At 41.0% G+C, this 23,459-nt stretch overlaps 2 protein-coding genes across 6 annotated transcripts in view; both read left to right on the top strand.

The window, feature by feature from the left end:
• The first annotated feature begins 4,455 nt into the window (after positions 1-4,455).
• Positions 4,456-9,997, top strand: LOC147317436 (eosinophil peroxidase-like). 2 transcript variants are annotated; one of them, XM_086314374.1, is made up of 15 exons: positions 4,456-4,478; positions 4,716-4,784; positions 5,050-5,134; positions 5,267-5,439; positions 5,538-5,670; positions 5,815-5,944; positions 6,056-6,262; positions 6,352-6,715; positions 6,810-6,970; positions 7,055-7,313; positions 7,391-7,561; positions 8,075-8,312; positions 8,416-8,615; positions 8,783-8,818; positions 8,949-9,997. In XM_086314374.1, exons 2-15 carry the CDS (start codon positions 4,718-4,720, stop codon positions 9,365-9,367), a joined length of 2,643 nt encoding a protein of 880 aa, XP_086170500.1. In that variant the 5' UTR covers positions 4,456-4,478; positions 4,716-4,717; the 3' UTR covers positions 9,368-9,997. The 2 variants fall into 2 exon arrangements, with proteins under 2 accessions (XP_086170500.1, XP_086170499.1); XM_086314373.1 differs by having other exon boundaries at positions 8,777-8,818.
• Positions 9,998-15,130: 5,133 nt separating this feature from the next.
• Positions 15,131-23,459, top strand: part of ebf2 (EBF transcription factor 2) — a 28,412-nt gene continuing 20,083 nt past the window's right edge. For 2 of the 4 annotated variants that reach the window (XM_086312914.1, XM_086312911.1), the window contains exons 1-6: positions 15,131-15,706; positions 17,532-17,688; positions 19,367-19,424; positions 20,673-20,728; positions 20,853-20,926; positions 22,273-22,341. In XM_086312914.1, the coding sequence (XP_086169040.1) occupies positions 15,573-15,706; positions 17,532-17,688; positions 19,367-19,424; positions 20,673-20,728; positions 20,853-20,926; positions 22,273-22,341 (548 nt within the window). In that variant the 5' untranslated portion in view covers positions 15,131-15,572. Of the gene's footprint in view, positions 15,707-17,531; positions 17,689-19,360; positions 19,425-20,672; positions 20,729-20,852; positions 20,927-22,272; positions 22,342-23,459 lie in introns of all 4 variants that reach the window. The other 2 variants (XM_086312913.1, XM_086312910.1) reach the window with 1 other exon arrangement.

Raw genomic sequence — 23,459 nt, 5'->3', positions numbered from 1 at the left:
TGTGCTTTTTTGTGTATGGACTTTAGGAGAGGCTTCCTTCATGGACGATACCCATGCATGCCATTCCTCTGCAATGTGCGCCGGATGGTGTCACGGGAAACGGTCACTCCAGTTTGGCTTTCTACTGCTTTAGCTAACTGCAGTGAACTTCCATGGTGATTTTCTTCAACCCTTTTCATTAGGAGACGCTCCTGTTGAGATGTTAACTTCTGTGGACGGCCTGGACGTCTCTGTAATATGGTTGCACTTCCATCTTTCCTAAATTTTTGGATCACTTTGACTGATATGTAATGTTTTGCTGATCTTCTTGTAGCACTCACCTTTTTTGTGTAAAGAAATTATTTCCTTTCTCAGATTTTGTGATATTTCTCTTCCATGTGGAGCTATTGCTGGCAGCATGAAATGGGAAGAGCTTTTCTTTGTTAAGTAATGCCCTTTTATCGTCACCTGTCTGCTGGACACCTCTTAAATAAATCATTAGACTCACCTGTGGTTGAATGCCTGTTAATTCAAATTTTGCAGTCTTGTGTGGATTTTCTCCTATGACTATAATTGGGGTGTACTCATTTTTACAACATGGGCTTGAATGAGTTTTTAGGAAAATCATTTTTTGTGTGTGTGCAAATTAACAAATCTTTTTTTTGCAATCAGTGGCCCACATTTATGGCAGTATTTTGTATTATAGCATCTCATAGAAAATGTTGATTCTGAAAGAAAACTAAAGGTTTTCTGACAAATGTAAAGGGGTGTACTCATTTATGCTGCTGAGCACTGTATATTCCAGCTTGCTACCACACTTGAGTCTAAATAAGAACAAACTTTCACACATTAAGCAAACATAATTCTTATTCAGCAGCACGGTGGCACGGTGGTTAGCACTGTTGCCGCACAGCAAGAAGGTCCTGAGTTCAATTCCAACATCAGGCTGGGGTCTTTCTGTGTGGAGTTTGCATGTTCTCCCCGTGTTTGCGTGGGTTCTCTCCGGGTACTCCGGCTTCCTCCCACCGTCCAAAGACATGCAGCTTGTGGGGATAGGTTAATTGGATAATCCAAATTGTCACTAGGTGTGAATGTGAGTGCGAATGATTGTCTGTCCCTGTGTGTTGGCCCTGCGACAGACTGGCGACCTGTCCAGGGTGTACCCCGCCTCTCGCCCTATGACAGCTGGGATAGGCTCCAGCGCCCCCCGCGACCCTGAAAAGGACAAGCGGAAGCGAATGGATGGATGAATTCTTATTCATTTGTCTTATTTGTCACACACACACACGCCCATGTAACAATACCAAAGCGGTTACATGCCTGTGGAAGGACCAGTCAGTTCTCTATGTTGGAATGAATTCATGTTATTTTTAGCTTGAGGAAACAGAGTGCAGAAAACCCCAGTGACTCAATTTAAGTACCTAAAACTGAATGTTTTGTAAGCTTACAATAGACTAGGCAGATTGATAATGTGAGTGCCATGTATGTTTTTTTGTGGTCACAAACATCTATTTTATCCCAGTAAAAATCCAGACACAGCCAATGTAATTATTAAATGATATAATCAAACCAAGTGCACTACTTCCAACCCCTTTGTTCTCCAATGTGTGCCTTTTCATTTGTGTGCCTTTCTCTTGATAGTACTATATATATCTCTTCCAGCTTTCATGAGTGGAGAGAAATGGTAATTTCACAAGTTAACCTAACTGGCACATTTTTGGACTGAGGGAAGCTGCACCTGAAGAGAACCCAAGCAAGTCATGGGTGGGTGGGTTGGGGGCCGACACAAACTCCACACAGAAAGGCACCAGACTAAATTTGATAACTAGATAACCCTAATCCCAGGACCTTCTACTGTGAAGCAATGGTGTTACCACACTTCCACCATGCAGTGTTGGGGTCAGATGCGTAGAGCAAGCTGTTCCAGAGTTTACTTGTAGCTACAGCAAAGTTCTTTTTGTTTTAATCTGCTTCTGTATACAACCACAAGCATCTGGTCAGCTGACCTCAATGATTTTTTGAAAGCAAAAAGTTAAACGGAAAGGTAACAACTTCAAGCCAGTACAAATAAACCAGGAGGGGTAAAATGTGGTCCTGCTTGCATGTGTGGTTCAAGATACCAGCTTCAACATTTTGCAGCTATCCGAGACAGCCTAATGGTCAAATAAAAGCTGTCAAAAATAAAAAGCCTGGATGAAATTAAGGCATGGATCACTTTCTCAAAACAGCACCTGAGGATGACTAAAAGGGAAACATATCTGCTAGCAAAGAGACTTCTGACAGCAGTCGAAAGTTCAACATGGATGGATTTGTTTTGTTTTTCATGTTTGCGTGAAAGCAGTTTGCAAAGAAGCACAGGTCAAAGCAGCTTTTTCCATTAATGTGTTACATTAATAATTGTACAATACTGCCTTGCCGTTTTTGCTAATATTATTTGTCGAATATGTATGTCAAATATATAAAAAGGGATTTTTTGTGACATAAAAGTGACACAAAAAGTGACAATGATCTTTGGGAAACAAGTCATTTCTCTGCTTTCGACATAATTCTTTCGTAAATCATATTTTCTACATTCTGTTTATGAATCAAGAGAAACTTTCTTTAAACAAATTGTGAAAAGTTTTAATCGCCCGTGTTCATGCTTTGCTGTCGCCAGTGAATATTTGGACAGGTAAATTGTTGAGCAAATAAAATCAAGCAAGGCTACTGCGCACCGCACCCCAACAGCAAGGATGCAGCTATGGGTTTAAAATGAGAGCTCGGCTTGACCTTTAAAGTGCCAGCAGGGAGACTTAGTTTAAAACGATTATTAAATTCTTTACTTTATCAGGCTGTTTATCTTAATCTGTCTTAATAACCACTGGAACCAAGGCAGAACATTCGTTTTGCTTTATTTAACCATAAGTATGAAATTACTTAAGTATGAAAGTACTTAAATAAAAATGTAACCCACGTAGTTATTAAATTGTAGTTAAACAGACATATTGCTGTTTAAGACTAGGAGTTATTATTAGCCTATTAGATTTTAATCCCGTTTCACTCTCACGTCGTTGTCCAGGTAAACTGGAAAGTTTTAATTGCGAATGAAGTTGATGAATGGCGACATCTTCCTTCCCCGAGACTGAACAATAGGAGATGGCCTTACCTTGATTAGTTACAGGCATTGTTCCGAGCTGACTCAATGACACGATCTACCTGTCTGAGATGTAACCTCACCTGCAGGCAGTGGAGGAATTTCAGTACGCTAAGATTAGCACAGATTCTCAAAGATGGGCGGCTTTTTTCTTTTTCTTTTTCTTTTTCTTTTTCTTTTCTTTTCTTTTCTTTAAGATCCTGGTCGCCCAACGGGTCGCCACATAGACAGGCGCATATTCGTTTTCGAAAAGTATATACTTTCCTCTATTTACAATCGCCAATTTAACTTGATAATACATGAGTTTTGCAGAAATTGTGCATCTTACTTTAGCTTATTTGGTTGCGTGGCCACGAGAAAAGTTAGTAGGCCGATGTGTAGCAACATCAATGTACATGATGGTTTTTATTCACCGTGCACGTGTTGGACAATTACAGAATGAACATAAAAACACACAAAGGCAAATTTTGCAACATGACACAATTTTCTTTTTGTTGGACATTGACTAGTAGGATAAACAATACGAATGTAAATGGAAATAAGAATATCCAATATCCTTTTAAATTCGCAAAGTAACTTAACGTATATACGGTCACTGCTTGTGTTGACTGGGAAATGTTTTAGTTTATTGCAATTCTTAGTATGCAGGAAGTTGTTTTCTTAGTTCATTGTTTGTGCGCATTGTCATTAAATCTGGAGAATGTTTGTCTGGCATCGCTTATTGCTTATCTGACAGCATCGTTTGACGAGCATTGTGCAAAAAATTATCGTTGACTGAAATAAAATAAAAAGCAGACAAAATGGTTTCAAGTTTATACTTTACCTAAAGCAACATTTGGATGCTACGTGTTACACAACAGAAATCGTGCATTTTGTGCAGCGGTATGCAAATGTGATCAGCTTTTTTGGTTTGGTAAAAACAACCTGACCCAAGTGTAAGGACCGATGTGAGAGAATAAATGGTGTACACTACAATCTGTGTATCCATGATAATACAACACTTATGGTGAAATGTTGTGTTCTCTCAAAAATTATTTAATGGAGACACAAACAAATGTATGAATTAAAAAAGTAAAGACACTTATTTGTGAGATTTTTCTCCCTCTTTTTAATCAAAACGCTTTCAATTATTGGTAGTATTTTGAAAATGTTGTTCTTATTCTTTAATACCATGACTAAACAAAGGAGGAAGACCCGCCTGTAAAGGTGACGGGCAGGAAGTAAGAACGAGAAAATTCCGAGCAAAATTCCTGCCTGCAGATGTTGCATGGGATGACGTACTTGTGCACTGGCCCTATAAAACACCTGAGCAGCGCAGACTTCTGACAGCTGCTGGTGGATGCCACAGGACATCAGAATACAGAAGGTATATGTCTTGTACACACACACACACACACACACACACACACACACACACACACACACACACACACGTAACAATAGCAAAAAGGTTACATGCCTGAAGAAGAACCAGTTTTATATATATATATATATATATATATATATATATATATATATATATATATATATATATATATATATATATATATATATAATTATATATATATATATAATTTACATTTTATTTTACTTTTTTCCTCAGAGATGAATCGGTTTCTCTGCCTTCTGGCTGTGGGCCTGTACCTGTGCTTGCAATGCCAGGTCAATGAAGGTGAGTACTAACTCTGTCTTCTGACAGCAGCATATAACGTTTGATGCATTCCTCACTCAAGTGAAATGATCACATGGTTCTACCATTTGCTTTAGATATTTTCGAATTAATTTATGAGATGACAAAGAAATGTAAAAGTTTCATGCTTCTTCTTCTCTTCTGCATTTATATCTGTGTGTAACAAACATTTTCATGCAATAAGCAAAGTATCTTGCAGTCAGTGAAGCAAGGAGTGAATAAAAGCAAACATTTTCTCTTTTATCAGCACATTTGAGTCAGAGCTTCATTGAAAACACTGTGATGGCAGCAAAGGCAAAGGTGGATGCAGCCTATCGTTATTCAAGGCAACAGTGAGTCTCCAGACCTCTTAAACTACAGCTAAATCTTCAGACCCTGAACCAATGGGCACAGCAAAAATCAAAGTATTTTTCAAGGTATCCTACTTGAAACTTTAACAAATATGAATTCCTCACACATCACAGGAGCTTGGATCGCGTGAGAAGAAACGCACATTACGCTGATGTTGTGCGGCTAATGAAGCAGCCCAGAGGAGCATCCCGCATTGCTGTGCGCTCTGCTGATTACCTGGCTAATTCTTTGCAAATGATCACCGAAAGTCTTGAAAAGCGTCACAAGCGCTCCATCAATGCCACAGGTGTGTATTTAAAAATGTTCATTTAAATTTCAATTGGTAAATTTTCCATTTTACTTAAATGTTGAAGTTAATTAATTTTCATCGTCTGTCTTATTCAGATTTGATCTCTAAGGAAAATCTACAGGCCCTCATTGAACTGACAGGCTGCTCTCCACGTCACCGCATCCCTTCTTGTAGGACAACTCAAAACTTGCACACATATCGCACTGCAAGCGGTGTGTGCAACAACATGTGAGACAATCATTTATCATTTCCAGAATAATTATTTCCCATTTTGTCCTGACAGTGATGCCTATAATTTGGGACTTGGGTGAGGTCTTTTGTTGGATGTTGTTTATCTTTATACAATATAGTGTATCTGCTTCTCTCATGTAGGAAAAACACCCGCTGGGGAGCCTCCAACACACCTTTTCTCCGCTTTCTCCCTGCTGAGTATGAGGATGGCACTTCTACACCTAAAGGCTGGACCCGTGATCAAGAAGTGAACAATCACATTCTTCCCCTGGTAAGACACTTTAGAATTTCATCTTTACTGGGCACACTCCAAAATGCTCTAAAGAAATATGTTCATGAAGCCTCTCTACACAGAATTCATTTTCTACACCCTCATACACAGGTGAGAGAAGTGTCCAACCGCATTTTGCCAACACCTACCGCTGACGTGCAGAGCGATCCACTCTACACTTTCCTGGTGACAATCTTTGCCCAGTTCACTGATCATGACCTGACCTTCACTCCTACTTCTCCTTCCATTGCTTCATTCAGTGACGGCATTGACTGTGGAAAGACTTGCACGCGCAGAGAGCCCTGCTTCCCCATTGATGTCAGTGCCACTGCATTACTCAGGGAAATACATATTTGCATTCAAATGCATGCAGAGTGAATGCTGAGTGTGTCTTGTCTTCCAAATAGATTCCTGAAAATGACCCCCGGTTCGGCAGTAATTCAGAGGATGAGTGCATTCCTTTCACCCGCTCAGCACCAGCTTGTGGCTCTGGAAACACTGGCTTCAACTTCGGTGCAAGCACAGTCCGCGAACAGATGAACACTCTCACGTCCTTCCTTGATGCAGGTGAAGTCTACGGCTCAGACGACGCCAAAGCTCACTCCCTCCGGGACCTCACCTCAGATAAGGGTCTTTTGAGGGTCAATGACATTTTTAATGATACCGGCCGTGAGTTTTTACCCTTCAGCTCTATGAGTATCAACATGTGTGCCACTCGAGCTCGCATTACGAATAACTCAAATGCGGAGGAGGTGCCTTGCTTTTTCGCTGGTGAGTACCATCAAATACACTGACTTTCAAATCTCTCAAGTGCACACAGCCAACAAGACTTGTTTTTTCCGCTCAAATATCATGTAATTTTAAGGTGACGATCGCGCCACTGAGAACAACGCACTGACCGCTCTGCACACTGTCATGTTACGTGAACACAACCGACTCGCACGTGCTCTGGCCTGTCTCAATCCACAGTGGGATGGAGAGAGACTCTATCAGGAGGCTCGCAAGATTGTGGGCGCCTATTTCCAGGTTAGTGAGGAGCTAGACTTCCTGAAGTATTTTAATTACACTCATTATTCAATTACACTGCTGAGTTTCTCTTTGGTCTTTTAGGTGATGACATTCAGAGACTTCTTACATCACATTGTTGGTCCAGACGTCATTGCAGAGCTGCTGTCCACCTACCCTGGCTACGATGAAGACGTGAATCCCGGGATCGCCAATGTATTTGGCGTAGCTGCCTTCCGTTTTGCTCACCTGATGATTCAGCCAATCATTTCCCGTCTTGATGAGCAGTACGAGCAGCACCCTGAATACCCCAGCAATCTGCTGCACAGAGACTTCTTCACACCATGGAGAATGATCTTTCAAGGTAGAGACGAAATCTTTAACTTTTTAGTTCTATCGTCGAGGATTTTCAAAACTGAAATGATTTTGTGTGTTTCTCAGGTGGTGTGGACCCTGTCATGAGAGGGCTAGTGGGTCGCCCAGCCAAACTGAACACTCAGCAGCACATGATGTCTGAGGAACTGACGGACAGGCTGTTTAAGTTCTCCTCTAGGGTGGCACTGGATCTGGGTTCACTGAACATGCAGAGAGGAAGAGACCACGGAGTCCCTGGTATTTGTTTAATCTTTATAAATATAAGTATATTCAATCTGACAAGAGAGAACTGCAGTCCTTAAATATAAACCATAAACCTACTTTTTTGATTCATTTGATTGAGTATGTTTGATAGAAATTACTTGCTACAATAATCTTTATTTTCTTTCTTTATGTTATTTTAAGGTATTTTTTTTACTTAGTTATTTAGCTAATTATATATTATTCATATTATTTGTACTTGTATTGTTAATGAAACTTTGCAATTTCATTTTTTTCTTTAAAAAATTCCTATCATTGCATGTCAGTAATCAGTGAAGGACTTTAAGCTACTCTACCTTGCATGGAAAGTACTATACAAACAGTCAAAGGAGCTTGCAAAGAAAAGCGTCTGGACTTCTTTAAGTTACAAACACATTTTGATAGATTTTTTTGACTGATTAATATAATTAAGTTTGCTTAATCATTCGAGGCCTCTGATGAACATGCATAGAAGATGAACTGTCCTAAACTGTGCTTAATCCTTTTCAGGCTACAACAAGTGGCGCAAGTTCTGTGGACTGTCGCAGCCACAAACTCTTGAGGACCTGGCTGCAGTGCTGAACAATACAGATCTGGCACAGAGGCTGCTGAATCTCTATGGCACCCCTGACAACATTGATGTGTGGCTTGGAGGAGTGTCAGAGCCATTTGTCCATGGAGGACGAGTGGGACCTCTGTTTGCCTGCTTGATCGCAACTCAGTTCCAAAAGATCCGTCAGGGAGACCGGTAAGCAGAAGGAAAACAAAGCGAACACTGTTGAGGCTCAGGGGGCTGTGTTAGCCTTACTGTTGGATTTGGTCTTTAAACTTTAAACGTTGTCCCATTTCAGACTTTGGTGGGAGAATGATGGAGTCTTCACTGAGGCTCAGAAACGGTCACTGAGGCAAACATCAATGGCTCGTATAATCTGCGACAATACCGGTATCACTGAAGTCCCTGAAAACCCCTTCCTGTTCCGGCCTCGAGGGAATGGCTACACCCAGTGCGAGAACATCCCTAAGTTCGACCTCAATCCATGGAAGGAGGGTGGTGAGTCCTTGATGTGAAATTAGACTCCAGACAGTCAGTGACATTGGATTATTTAGGAAATAATTATTTTTGCTTATCTTGCATGTCACTAATCAGTGAAGCACTTTAAGCTACTCTTAAAGGATTTTGGACATACTGATTTTTACCTTTTTTTTTTTAAGATTCAGATTCAGATGAATCTTCAAGTTCAGAAGAAGATCCAGGTAAACCTCTCACTTATTGTTCTATATTATATTGTCCATGCATGTTCAAATTTATATTAAAGTATTACATGTAGCTTATATTCAAGTTTACAGGTTATTTCGTTATAATAGCACTTATGTTATTTTTCAGAAACAGAACCACCTTTTACCCCTAGCCCCCCTGAAAACCAACGGAACATTGCTTTCTCAATGCGACTTGGCAGCAACTCCCCCAACGCTGGCAATCCAATCATTTTCCGTGAAGTGATCTACAATGGACAGAACGGCTACAACACTCAGAATGGGATCTTTACATGTGAGACCCCGGGTGTTTATGAGTTTGAGTTCAGCCTTACGATTTTCCAGAGGTCTGCCAATGTGGATCTGGTGCGCAACGGGAACCGGATTCTTCACTCATTCACCACAAAGCATACCGGTTACCTGATGGCCAGTGGAAGCATTTATGTTCAGCTTGGGCGTGGTGACAGGGTCTGGCTGGTTGCTCGTAACAGTGCCAATGGCATCACTAGTAACAGCTACTTCAACGGGCATCTGCTATTTGAAGTGTAGGATGTTTACTAATAGACAGCATCCTCACAACAATGCCCAGTTTTTTTTGCATGTCTTTTGTTTAACTTGCACCTTTTAAAAGGCTGCCTTTAGGTTATGATAATTCTAACTAACTATTATAATCATTTTGTAGGTTACTAAGATTAAAGTGACCCCAATCTAAATCCCTTAACCTCCTTGACCTGGCGTCCACATATGGGGACATCACATTTCGGGTTGTCTAGACCACAACACTAAATTTTGCTCTTTCAAATGAGCCATATTGCTCAAACAGGCACCATTGTTGTTTGTCATTTTGATTTTGTACTGAGGAAAAATGCTGCTGTGTTCAGACACCAAATAAAGAGTTCAATTATGACACTACAAATCTCAAATAGCAAAGAGAAATTTAAAATGAAAGAGTTGGGGTATTAGGAGGTTAAAGATAAAACAACTGAAACATGCTGTGGTTAATATGTTGCACTCTTTAAATGTTTTAAAGATTTTCATTTAATGAAGAAATATGTACAATCCATTGATACCTGTGCTTGCAAAAAGGGATGAAGAAGTTTGTTGTGAAGATTCATTTTAATCGTGAATGATTTGTTCAATCTTGTCTTTTAAATTCCTGAAGATTTATTGTTTTTCATCCTTTTCCTAAACCACATAAGAGATATTTCAAAGATCATGCATTTATTCATAAACATTTATGACTTTCAGTTCCTAATAAATGAAAATTAAAATGAGCAACTAGATGTTTTCTTTTGATCCGTCCAACTCTGAAAGTCAGAGCTGAATGCTCCATGCAGACCAGGAGATGGCGTTGTCGTAGAGGCTTTTAAATTACAGGAAACTAGGCAGACGCGCAACCACGTGGATCAAATTCACTGACTTTACTAGAATGTTGTGATTATGCTGATTCTTGAGTTATTTTAACTCAATCTGTATGAAAATAGATGATTCTTTAAAAACATAACACTTAATTTCGTTTAATGTTTCCTTTAAACAGTTTGAAAGTTTGTGATAGTTTCATTAGAACAAAGAAACAAAGCAGATTGATCTTTCAAAGATGACTAAAGCAAAAGAAAATATAATATATTCTGGCGGTATTTATCCCCGTGTTTCTGAAGAGATGAACCCAATTCAGTAGTTGGTAAATCCTTTTCAAAGCCAAGTTTCTCTTATTGTAAAAATAAATTATCTAAACTATTACAGATCATAAACGCACGCTCCCATGAAGTGGTCCGCATTCAAAAAGGGGTTTTCTATTATAAGTTCATGTCAGAATTTGCAGCCTGACAACAAGTACAAAATTTCTCAAATAAAGAGCTCAAATCAAATTTTAAATAGGAGGTACGTTATCGACTTAATTTACATAAAGCACTTCACCACTTTGAGACTGAGAGTTTAAAAGCATTCTTTAATCATTTGTTTTACATTTACTTATCGCAAAGGTTTGGAATAGTTCTTTTGTTTTGTTTTGTTTTGTTTTGTTTTTTTGTTTGTTTTTGTTTTTTACTTTCAAAGGATGCACATTTTACACTTTAATGAGCGAAAGTAAAATAGCGTTAATGCAACACCCGTGCATTTTACACTATTAAAAATTTTCATCTCAATTTTCATCTCAACTGCAGATGTGTCCAAACATCTGCAGTTGAGATGAAAATTTTGCAGTAATGTGTTGGGCAGATGTTAACTGCACTGATATCATGAAGCCAATTTGCAGTGAAAACCCATTTTGATCAAACAGCCTATAACAGTCATGTGGGGGATTTATTCAGATCTTCGCGCACAAACAGACGGTCTTCTCTCTGTGTTATTGAAACTAGCTATGGACCAATCCCTGTTTTCCATTTGGCTTGCAATATTTTATTCTATATAGGGGAGACCGGGGATAGTTGTAACATTTTTGACATTTCTGTCTGTAAATTGGAGCTCGTTTAAGGTAGTGGATTCAAAATGTAATGCAAAGTATTTACATGTCTCTGCTATTAAATAGTGCAGCTATTTTCTCTGCAGCACAATTACCCATTGCATGGTATGGTCTCAAACACGAAGAGTGAAATGTTACAATTAACCCCATAGTCTGGGTTAGTTGTAACATATCCTGGGGTAAAATGTAACACAATGAAATAAGGGTACTAACAAAAGATTAACGTGTAATCTTTGTTTATTCAACACATGAATGCACTTAGAGCCATTTATGTAATTATGTGTGTGTGTGACAGAATGCAGAAATCTAGCTTTTGAACATATTCCAACCCCCCAAAAAGACAAGTTATGGAATTTTCTGCAACTGAATATTTCATTAATTTTGGTTGGTCTTCCTTGAGTTTGGCCTCATTGGCTCAGTGGGCATTATAACCTACAACTCTTGCACCAATTTTGAACATAACAATGAAGCTGAAAAAATGTAGTTGTTCACCAGCATCGCAATTCCATTACTTTTTATCATGGCTTACCTTGGTGTGGTTTGCAAAGTGCTTCAGAAAGATGAGGAAATCTGTTTCTTGCCCCCATCCTGATTTATTTCCACTACCAGTACTTCCTACTGGTCCATCTCTGACACAGTGGTCTGCATAATGTATGTGTGGGAACACAAACAGTGGAGGAATTGTGTTGCCAATGGTATTAACCGCATATACAAAAGCGACCAGTGAACCTCTCTCTGCTGATGTCGTTGCCCCAACTTGTTTAATATAAGTTAAAGTAATAGTGTGGTAAGTTGCAACATCTGCATTATTGTTACAACTAACCCAGACTGTTGCTGTTACAACTGACCCAGACTCCTATAGCCATGAACTAGCTAACATTACAGCCAACGGCTAAAACATTAGCACTAAAGACCTACACAGAATACATCCCCATAGACATACAAATAACATAATTTAAGTTTGATGAGTTTAACTGCAAAGCAGATAATGCTATTACAAATTGAAATAAAGTAGAAAAACTTACTTTTTGGCATACAAATCACTTTTTTTCATGTTAAATTGTCTGTGTTTGACAAAATGTGCTGATTTTTCACATGTGATAGCAGAACTGAATTGGGCATGCACAGGATGAGTCACATCATTTGAAACTTAGCCCTGATTGGAGAAATTGGAAGTGTTACAACTGACCCACGTTACAACTATCCCCGGTCTCCCCTACAAACATTAAACAGAACTTAATCCGAATGTTTGGGGAAACTTTAGCTGGGTGATGTGCTTAAGGAAAGAAAAGTGGCCTCAATTGCAGATGCCGACACTTCTCCCGGGGATCTGCGTCCTTTCCTAAATAAATAAACAAACATATAGCGATCGATTAGGGACGTGGAGGGTCGCATTAGCTCTGTTGTTTTCTGCACAGTGGAGAGGAGGGACAGAAACCAGCTGCAGCGTCTGCGACTCCCCCTTACGCACAAGCCACGCCCCTCCTGCCCTCCCAGGACACGGTGCCATCCGTGCAGAGTGGATTTGGTTGTCCCATGGGAGCAGGGGAATTCTGGGGAGGACGAACGGCACACGATACCCCATTGTTTGGTTTAGCAGTCACCAACCCCCCCTCTCCACACCTCTCCCCAGCTCCTCCCTAAAACGCACGGCCTGACCGTCTCAGTGGGTTAAATTGATTAGAAAGACGTTTGCGGTCTGACTAATCCCCCATTCTCGCTCCGGCTCCCTGCTTCACCGAATTACAAAAGCCACACATTTAGAAAGTCTTGCGGGTTGCGATAATCGCGGCCGAGCCTCTCACACCTGCGGGGCTGAAGAGTCGGGGCAGGCCGGACAAGTCAATACTAGACGAACTCCCAAACACACAGGTTACAGCAGGAAGATTTCGGTTAATGATCTGCATGGTCTTTTTCTTCTGTTCAATTCTCAAGGTGCACAAAAGCCTAAAACCATGAACATTAAATTATAATCGACAATACTCCTGTACAGTAATTTAAGTTATTTTCCATTTATTTGGAGGAACTTTTTTTCTCAATTATAGTTAAAATCGGTTTTCTTAAAAGAGTCAATGATACAATACTTTTTTAAAAGTATTTTTGAGGATTCTTTATTGACTCCATGCACATGTAGAGGATTTTCACAGAAGAGCTTTGTGTCATCCTCTTATCATTTTTTTTGCCTGCATTTAAAAATTTCGAGATCCTCCCCTGCTTAACATTACACGTGGCCCATCACGATGACAAATTCTGTAGCACTTACACCAGAGGAACTATTAAAAACTTGTCATTTAAATAGTAAACAAATAGATCGTTACACGCACACACACAAGCATACAACAAAACGTCAATTCCATACAATCTACATCTTAACATTTAAAGAGCACATCCTTGTCGTTTCCTTGAGATCTACAGGAATTTTATCTTTCGCCTCTGTGTCATCATGTATAGATTTTGTCATGGTTTTAGGGTTAAGTAGAGCTGTCAGTCATTTTAGGAAAAGTGTGTGAGGGAGACGGCGACAGGGCGGAGACTCGGCAGCAGGATTCCCCAAGACTGCTTTCATAATTGGGGGAACATCTGACTTTGTCCCGCGCTGGCAGATGGTGAGCTGAGGCGCGATCCAAGGGGGGAGATTTACATTCATTGTCCAGGCGCACAAACTCCACATAGAGACAATAGTCTCGGTAAGGGGCAGAGAGCCCGCGTTGGGGGGGTAACTTTCCTTTTCATAGCCAGACGAATGGAAGCGGAAATTAATTTTATTCCCCCCCAAATGTAACCCAAAAGCATTGGACATACAACCCAAATTTGACTTTAATGAAAGTAATAACAGATCAGAAAGCACGAATGGTAAAATGAACCCATCAGCACTGTGCTTGGTTTCTTTAATATGAGCCAGTAACGAAATCATCAGATGGAGCAGCAAAGGAAACTTTGTCAGACTCTCAAAACTCGTAAGTTCATGTATTCCATTTTTTCTGCGGACTACAGAGGATGGTAATCATGTTTGTTAACAGCATTATTTGTAACGGGTCTCATGACTAGGTTGGATTTGTAGAGACAGTCTGTCGTATTGATTAAGAGAACTCATTTCGGGCACTGTCAGGCAGCGCTTCAAACGCCAATCAGAGTGCAGCGTCGTCGGCTGCTGGCGGAGATTGATGGACCAACCAGACGGCCATTGTTGCTGCTGACACTGATGCGATGCGTCCTCAGCGGAATCACCGCGTTCAAAGGAGCAGACGGTCGAGCTGCTGAATGCGTGCCTGTCGAGAGCGCACTTGTGTTAAATGTTGACTTGAATGAATAGACCAAACAGAACTGGCTGTACGGGCTTTTAAGGGCAGTATAGCTGCGCAGCATGTACAAGACAATCTGAAACCAAACGCCAGTAATTGTTTTTTAAATACACAAAAGCGCCCAGAAATTCTTAAAGTGAGCAAAGTTTTTTTCTTTTCCCCCCTAACGTAACCTTTCACGTACCTTTTAATAAAAGATTTCGATGACTACACTCCTACTTCTGCCACACACACAAAGAAAAAAAAAGTGAAATATAGTATACACACTAAATTCTTAAATTAACACCGGTTCTTCATTATAAATGTTTTATTGTGGTTTTATGTGATTTTTATCTAGGGAAACTTCTCTGTGTTTAAAAAAGTTTGCTGCTGGAGTCACAGGTTGGATGCTGAATCTGGCAGCAGACCAAACAAGGGATGCACTTTGCACCAATGAGAGCACCCATTTCAACAATCCCATATGGCATCGAGGCCCCGCCTCCACGCCCCATCCCAGCTGAGGGTCTCATTCATGCTTCAACACAGTCGTTCGCTACAAGCTTCCTGGCCCTCGGATCAACTGGTTTGATTCGATTTGGCCCTGTGACAAAGGAAGACTTTCTGCACACTCATACTTTAAAGAATATTTCGAGACTCGCTCCCGGATATCTGCGGAGCTGAACGCACAGAGCCCGTTCGGACTGACGGTGGAGATGTGCGCTTGGAGAATGCTTCACATCAGTGGAAGGATATATTTACTTTCATCATTTGAACCATAAAAGAAAGTCCTTTCGGATTTTTAATGAGACGCCCCTGAAACATCACACAGCGTCGGTTACTTCTTTCCCCCTACAAAGCTCTGTAAATGCTCAGTTCGTTTGTGGCGCTTTGGAGGAGCGCAGCGCGTTGAAGTGGACCTTTTCTTGTGTGCCAAAGTGCTTTAGCTGCCTAGCTCAGTGTTTTTTTCAACTGCTTCAAGAAAGTGTTACCAGCCGATCGGAGCAGGGTGTAAATGTTTGGAATCCAGGAACATCTGATTCGTGAAGTGAGCGGATTAAAAGAAAGAGGTCTTGGAGAGGAGATGGATCCAGTCCGGTCGTGGGTGCGCAATGTTGGGGTTGTGGATGCGAACGTCGCAGCGCAAAGGTACAGAACAAACTCAGCTGATCTGCTGACTTTAGGTTCTCACCATCCTCTCATCTGATACGCCCATGCTTGTTTGACTGCTCATGATGGAGACATTATTATTATTATTATTATTATTATTATTATTATTATTATTATTATTATTATTATTATTATTATTATTATTATTATTTTAAGGTCGAACATTAGAAGAGGCAACCTTTGAGAAAAGAGCTGCAAACTACTTGTTGCAAAATATGACACCAGTCCCCTATAAAACTCACTGCCCCCAAACTCGTAAAAACTTCCTTAAAAGTGACGAAAAAAATAACAACAAACATTTTTCATAATGCTTGAAATGATAATGAAACTTGCCCCAAATGCAAAACAGCTAACAATTATTTATTTGTACATAAAGGCTAGAGGCATTTAATAACGTCATTAGTTTTCGTTCACAGGAGCGGAGATCACTGTTAAAGCTGTTTGTGACTAAAACGAAATACATATTTTTCCCAGAGCAGCTTTAGCTTCAGCTTAAAGGCAACTTCATCGTCACCTGCCACAAACTTTACAGCTCTGATTTTTTTAAAAACAGAAATGACAGATTTTCCAGTGTTGGCTCTTTCTTCTACTTACCGTAGATGTTCAGTCAGCTTCTGCACACATGTATTAATTAATATATATATATAAATATATTTACAACACACAAACCGTATTGTACTTCAATGTTGAAGAAACAGTCATGAAGAAAGCAGAATCATTTTCAAGATGAAAAGTTGGCAACATGCTAAACAGCGCAGCGCGCATATTTTAATAGAGCAAATAGAAAACAGTTATCAGGATTATTTATTCATTTTTTAAAGTATTTTAGTGATTTTTTAAGCAGATGGCTGTTTGTTTTTTAATCGACACTTATTTTGTTCAACTAGAAACAAAAACTGAAGTTGTCAAGACAAAATCTAAAGTGCACTCGAGTGTGATTTGAGGTCTTTTTCAGACAAAAGTAAAATTACAGAAAAATTTAACAAACAGTCAAACCTGCTCTGAACCAGCCCGCAGATTCATAACAGTCTCTTTTTTTTATTAAGATGAATTCAAACAAGCGTTTCACGTGTCCAAATCTTTAATCCGCGTTAATTAAACACTCACTGTCCTAATGTATATTTTAACTATGATGCTCCGCCATCGACACAATTTTCACTTAAACAAGACGTCGACACTTTTCAATTTTCAAGTTAAAAGAAAAGAAAAAAAGTTTGAGTAAGTTTGGCTTATAATGACGTTTTTTCTGTATTTTTTTCTAGTCCATATTTGGTTCTCCTTGAAGGGTCAAATGTATGCAAAATTATCCATCAGTTTAGTTATTTTATTTGTTTGGCTTATGCTAATAATCTACAATTAATGTATGGATCAAAGAAAGACTTTGAAGAAAAAAAATGCACGATGATAAATATGCTTTTAATATTTTAATGTTTTAATTAATTAAAGCTATAGTAAATGTAATCTATTTTAATTTAACTTTCAAGATTTATTGCAAATAGAGAAAAGTGTTTTAGTTTAGTTTGTTAGCATGCTTGCTGTGTTTCTTTGTCCATATTATTATTATTATTATTATTATTATTATTATTATTATTATTATTATTATTATTATTACTGTTGTTGTTGTTGTTAATAATAATAATAATAATAATAATAATAATAATAATAGAAAGCTTGTTAATTGTCATTTAATAAAAGGAAAACAAGTATTTCTATTTGATGCTATAAATGTGTTTAATTAAATAAAGTATGATAATATTCAGTGTGATAAGCGTGAGCTGACTGTCTCTTCCGGTTGTGTCCTAAGTGGAGTGGCCCTGTCGAGAGCTCATTTCGAGAAGCAGCCGCCCTCAAATCTCCGCAAGTCCAACTTCTTCCACTTTGTCCTGGCGCTCTACGACAGACACGGCCAACCTGTGGAAGTGGAGAGGACTGCGTTTGTGGACTTTGTGGAGCACGAAAAGGTGTGTGACTGTTACCGAAAGCTTAGAGATGTTAATTCTACATCGAGTTTTAATATTTAACGTGTTTAATCAAAATCGCACGACATTAGAGATTATCCACATGTATTTGTAATATACAGTATTTCAGCCGTAACCAGGTGCTCAGCTTAATTTCCCCCATCCTTGGTAAAGCCAAGCATATCGAACAGCTGACGGCTACATGTTTACACAAGCTTTACCCCCAATGAGCTGATGATGTGGGATTGAAAAAGAATATCTAATGACTAATTAGCAGCTTGCCTCATTAGGAGGACATCACTACTTTTTTAAAATGCAAATTATGCTCGCTCCTGTTAAGTTATACAGTGAACTAATCATCAAAGTCTCCTTTTCCTTCATGCCTCTCTCCCATACTCTAAATACTGCTGTATGGGGTGGGGGGATTCCTCAAGTTGGACAACACCAAAATAAAGAAGGGTGCAGCATGGAGAGAAAGACAGAAAGAGTTTGAGATATGCCTGGAGTAAAGCCTTATACCCAGTGTTAATGGATGTTTTTGCCTTGTGGTGAGGGGGCACAAATCTCCTGAACTTCTGGCAACCACTGCACTCTGTGGAAAAGACAAGGGGAGTCTATCCTAACAACTAAAGTTCTAGCATACTTTTGGGTTTTTGGAGCTTCGAAGTGAGGCAGGCAGCAATCCTGATGCCGGGGCCGAAGCTGTTGGCGTGCTCCCCTTTGTGCCACACAGACCATAGACTAATATGACGGCAGTGGAGAGGTTCATTTTCTGCATGGTTACCCTGGCATCTGTTTTTGCTTTGTAATTGCGCAGAGGTAGAGTGATGCTATGGTGAAGTAAACATCCCTCTGTGTATATTTACAAAAGTTATGAAGCTGGGCATCCATCTATCTCCAGGTGTGTTCTCATATTAAGTTTGGAGCTTTTTCATCTTATCTTCATGCATCTTAATTTCCACCCCGTTTCCTCTCCTCTCCTTGCAACTGTCTCCATTTCCCAGTTTCTCCACTCCCCCAACCTTCTTGTTCTCTCGCCTCCTTTCTCGCGCTCATCTCTGCGATGCCAGCCTCCTGGGTTATTGGACCAGAGAGCATTCCTCTGAGACCACTTAGAAAGACCAGTGGAGGTAGAGAAAGAGAAAGGAAGAGGGAGAACACAGAAGAGGGGGGGAAGAAGGAAGAAGTGAGAGGCTAGCGGAGAGTGTAGGGCAGGGGGGTGTAAGGAGGGATAGCAGAAAGGAAGTTTTTCTGTCAAGGTCGACTGCTGCTCAGTCTCACACGCAGTACTTTCCACTCGCTGGAACACACTTTGCCCTCACACACACAAGTGCATATAGCCATGCCTGCTACCTCACTGCAGCGAGGACCACTGCATTTGATCCGAGGGGTTTTTTAGGCATTTGTATCAGAGATGACAGTTCAACCTCTACAAAGAATATCCGACTCAAGGTTAAGTGCTCAGCTTATGAGCACAACACAGGGTCCCAAATGAGCTTTGAGCCTACAACTCTCTGATCTCGATGCTGCTCCATGGGAAGGGCGAGCTGCAGGATTAGGCAAGACTCACTGTGCTTAACCCTGTTTACTGATGCCCAGCTGTGCTTATCTGTACCCCAGCGAGCCTAACTGTATTCTCTGCGTTTGTCTGTACACCTGCCTCTCTTTTTGCAAGGAGCAGACGGGAGAAAAGACCAACAACGGTACTCACTACAAGCTGCAGCTTCTCTACAGCAATGGTGAGTAGGTTCAAAGATGAGCAAAAATTGGACAAACCTGACACAGCTCTGCTCTTGACTTACCCTTTAATTTCCCCTCTAGCTCTTATCACTAGATTTATACAATTTACTGTTCAGCTTTTCAAGCTGTTACTTATGGACCCATGTATAGGGAAATGAGGTGCACGCTGCCTCCCCATCCCAACACCTCCTCAGCTCCTCGATTCCTCTTTCCACTTCCCCCATGGTGCTTCCACAGCAGATCAGGGGGGATACACAGAAATTTGGTTCCCATGAGCCACTGCTGCCCCAAGTCTGTCGCAGTGGCACCCATGGGAGAGAAGATAAAAGACGCGTTCCAGAGCAACCCGCTGATACACACGCATACATACAAGTACACTAAAAGCACTTCCTCTCATCCCCTTCCCCCAAGCGTTATCAAAGGCATCTCAATCGAGACTTTGATGAAAGGAGCACATTTTAAAGGCAATACTTTCCAAACTCTCCATGAAAAAATTCACAGGCAGCGTGGTCTCCTCTGAGGGAGTAGTTCAGTGCGTGTTGTCTCCTTCTCCTGAGGCAAAGTTTTAAAGAGACACACCTGATTACATGCAAGTAAGAAGAAATGTTTTAAAAAAGAAACAACCCGTTTGTTTCTTCATTTAAACTCTTTAATAAGCCGATCAGCTCCCGTTCGAACGCAGCAGAATGTCTCCTGCCAGTCATAGCTTCACACAGGAACAACCATAAAAGGAACAGCTTGACAAGCCGTGAGATTCTGGTTATAAATTGTGGCCTTAGAGTCGAATATGAGTAATAATCATCAAACATCAAATAACTCAATCCCCTCAGAAACCATCAGAGAGGAAATTTGAACTGCATGCCAATCTTGTTCCTCCATGTTGGCTGGACAGAGTTCAATGCTTTTTTTTCTTAGAGCCTATCCAGATACTGTGGAAAAAAAATTCTATCATAAATCTTTCCATCTTATTTTGAGAATCCACAGAGATTTATCGCTGAGTGGTTAGGAGAGGTAAGAGAGTTTAAGCGCTTAATGTGACAGATCGGTTATGTTTTGCAATTAATTTAAAATGAGCATCTCTTCTTTGGAGGTTTCCAGCACAATAGAAATGTCTCTTTCAAGCTTCAGTAGCCTCTACCCGCAGCTTACATCCAACTAAAGAATGACAATTATTTCAGTGTAACAGAATTGTTCTCATGCTTGAAACACTTTATAAAAAGTGACATCTTCTTTTTTTTTTCCTGCAGGGGTTCGCACTGAGCAGGATCTTTATGCACGACTTATCGACTCCGTCACTAAACAGGTTGTTAAACTTTCCTAAAGTTTTCCCTTGAATGGGATTCCTCTTAGAGTTTTAAGAAACAGCAGTTAATTTACTTTTACATGAAACTCAGTCTGACCCTTTGCCCCTTGCTTCTTCCTCTCAGCCCATATCGTATGAGGGACAAAACAAGAATCCAGAAATGTGTCGAGTTCTGCTCACACACGAGGTTATGTGCAGGTGAGTGTCACACACACACACACACACACACACACACACACACACACACACACACACACACACACACACACACACTAACCTGCACCTACAAATGTCAAGTACTTGTATCCATTACACTCTTTCACTTTGTTTTGTCTCAGTCAGCTTTAAATGGGTTTTGTGGTGATGCTTGGGGCTGTACTTTTTAAAAAATTACCCTGTTATTGAACTGTAAGTCTAGGTTGTCCATCATCATCCTTGTTACAGTTGTAACCCACCGCTGCTGTCTGCTGTGAGGCAGCATGTCCCTGGTTAAGCTCCCGTTCCGTCTTGGAGCGCTCCACTCTCTCGGGCCTGTGGTTTTTGCAGTCAGAAATCAACTGACAGCAGCAAACACTTTAGGGGATCAATCTGCTTTTGGCTCATGGAAATAAAAATTATGTTTAGACATGCATGAACTTCATCGGCACTGGATGACAAGTGCGGTGGTGCAGCCAGTGCCAAAGAGCAACTTCGGAAGCAGAGCGAGTTTAAGAAGGCTGGTCGTGGCTTAGGTAGCTGTTTTTTTTTGTGGATGTAGAAGAACTTTAAGAGTGTCTGGAAGTGGGCCTTGACCTATAGGATGTGAGGGCCACAGGAAGAAGGCTAGGGGGACTGGAATATCAGGAGGAGGGCTGAAGCAGAGTGAGCTTTGCCATTGTGTAGCCAGCAGATGCCCGAATGTGACTCACAGCTGGCTAATAACAGAGCCGAAGAGGCAGAGGGCAAGCGTCACAGCTGGGGAGTGAGGCCGTCTGACAGGGGGGCGGAGGGGGGGGCAGGGCAGGGCCAAGCTGGGACACGAGAGGGGTAAGGCGAGGTGTAGGGGTGGCAGATGGTTAGGGGTGGGGGCACTTTTGTTATGCAGTGAAGGGGAGTTGGGGGCTTTGGGAGGGGTTGTTGAGGGGGACTGGTCGGCCAGCAGGCTCCTCGGACAAGACCGCTGACGAATGGTAGGATGTTATGGGACGGTGTGCGTGCGCAGTAAAGCTGCGTGGGGGTTGAGTTTGATTTCAAAATCAATGTGACAGATTGCCTAGCTGGCTTTTCACTTTTTCAATGGTCCCTCACTGTTTGTAGGGTGTGTTGTTGTACCTTTTCTTCCTCTTTTATTCTTTTGTCCATTCTTCCCCACCCCTCCCATGCTGCTTTTGTGTGTTCCTGGATCACGGCCCACTGTGGGGCAGAGCAGCCGGGGTCTATGGATGTGGATGGGTCAGAGAAAAATGGTGGCTCCTCCTGTTTAATTTGTTGTTGTTGATGGGTTTTTTTTTTTTCCCACTACGCTAACTTTTTCCACTTTCCTGTTTCTTTAACCGCCCACTCAGTCGCTGCTGTGAGAAGAAAAGTTGTGGCAATCGAAATGAGACGCCGTCCGATCCAGTCATCATTGACAGGTAATAAAATCCAAGCATGTCCCACACAGTGTCCATCACCTCAAACCATCACCTATCTATACTATCTAAACTCTCACAACAGTCCCCTCTGCACCAACTGTAGAAGAAGCTTACACATGCTCTCTGTTCATTTAAGACATAATACCTAACTGTGCGTGTATGCATCACATGTCAATCTTGTTCTTCTTCTCCATGGGAAGTATGTTCATTGTTTCTCCGGGGCAATTTACACCACATCACTGCAAACAGGCGGTAACATCCAGTGAAAAGCGCCCGTGTCTGTCTCCCATGTGTCTTTCTGTCTGCGGCTTTCTGTTTATCGGCTGATCTATCTTCCAGCTTGCTGGGATCTGTTTCACTTTGGTCACTCATTTGCACCTGAGACCTGACAAAAGCACAGATTTACTTTTATCAGAAGCATGTGGATCATTCACACCACCAGACGGGCTCACATATGTACTTAATGTTCACCCCGAGGGCCAGTTATCAGGCTTAAAGGGAGATGACCACCCCTGTAATCAGCGTGTGTGAGAGTCTTCACGTCTAAAGGGCTTTTGGAGGTCCCACACTGTCTGCCTGGCATTAACCAGCGTGATTGATACTCATAAGCAGACCGTATGTGAAATACCTACTGTGTGATGTCATGGGGCAACCTTCATCACCTCTCTCTCCCTCACTCCCTCCGTTGCCCTCTCCTTCCTTCTCTCCTTCCCTGCAATTGTCTGTCTAGAAAGCACTCACTTCACATATATCAAGGACCCTTTTCTTTCCCCTCCTCAGTTCAAGCCGGCTGGCTGTTGACAGTGTGTCTCAGAGGATCTCAGATGAAGATAGTTTTCATATAACGGAAAAATCGGGTTGTTGTTGTTGTATGAATTTTCCCAGAATACCTTGGAGCAGCTGCTTTTCCCATTTACTCTAGAACATTATTCTCACAATCGCTCCCTCCGCACCCTTTTTATACTTCCTCCTAACATGGCTAAACTGCTTTGAAATTTGCTTTTTAAGTAGATTGGTGATTTTCTGGTGAGGAAAAACAACACAAAAACAGTCTATATTTCTTTGTGGCTTTCTGTGTGTGTGTGTGTGCAGGCTGATGTGCAGCTCTGAGGATTGAT

The sequence above is a fragment of the Aulonocara sp. 'chitande type north' Nkhata Bay genome, linkage group LG12, assembly GCF_057382095.1.
Source record: "Aulonocara sp. 'chitande type north' Nkhata Bay isolate Kocher_YH1m ecotype deep benthic linkage group LG12, A_spYH_male_GT1.1, whole genome shotgun sequence".
Lineage (NCBI taxonomy): Eukaryota > Metazoa > Chordata > Actinopteri > Cichliformes > Cichlidae > Aulonocara > Aulonocara sp. 'chitande type north' Nkhata Bay.
This window is presented reverse-complemented; position numbering and strand designations above follow the sequence as displayed.

Excerpts from the sequence above, each read along its gene's own strand:
- LOC147317436 (XM_086314373.1), top strand. The coding sequence starts at position 4,718 with ATGAATCGGTTTCTCTGCCTTCTGGCTGTGGGCCTGTACCTGTGCTTG. Across the intron at positions 4,785-5,049 it reads GCAATGCCAGGTCAATGAAG|CACATTTGAGTCAGAGCTTC; the intron begins GTGAGTACTAAC and ends CTCTTTTATCAG. Across the intron at positions 5,440-5,537 it reads GCGCTCCATCAATGCCACAG|ATTTGATCTCTAAGGAAAAT; the intron begins GTGTGTATTTAA and ends TGTCTTATTCAG.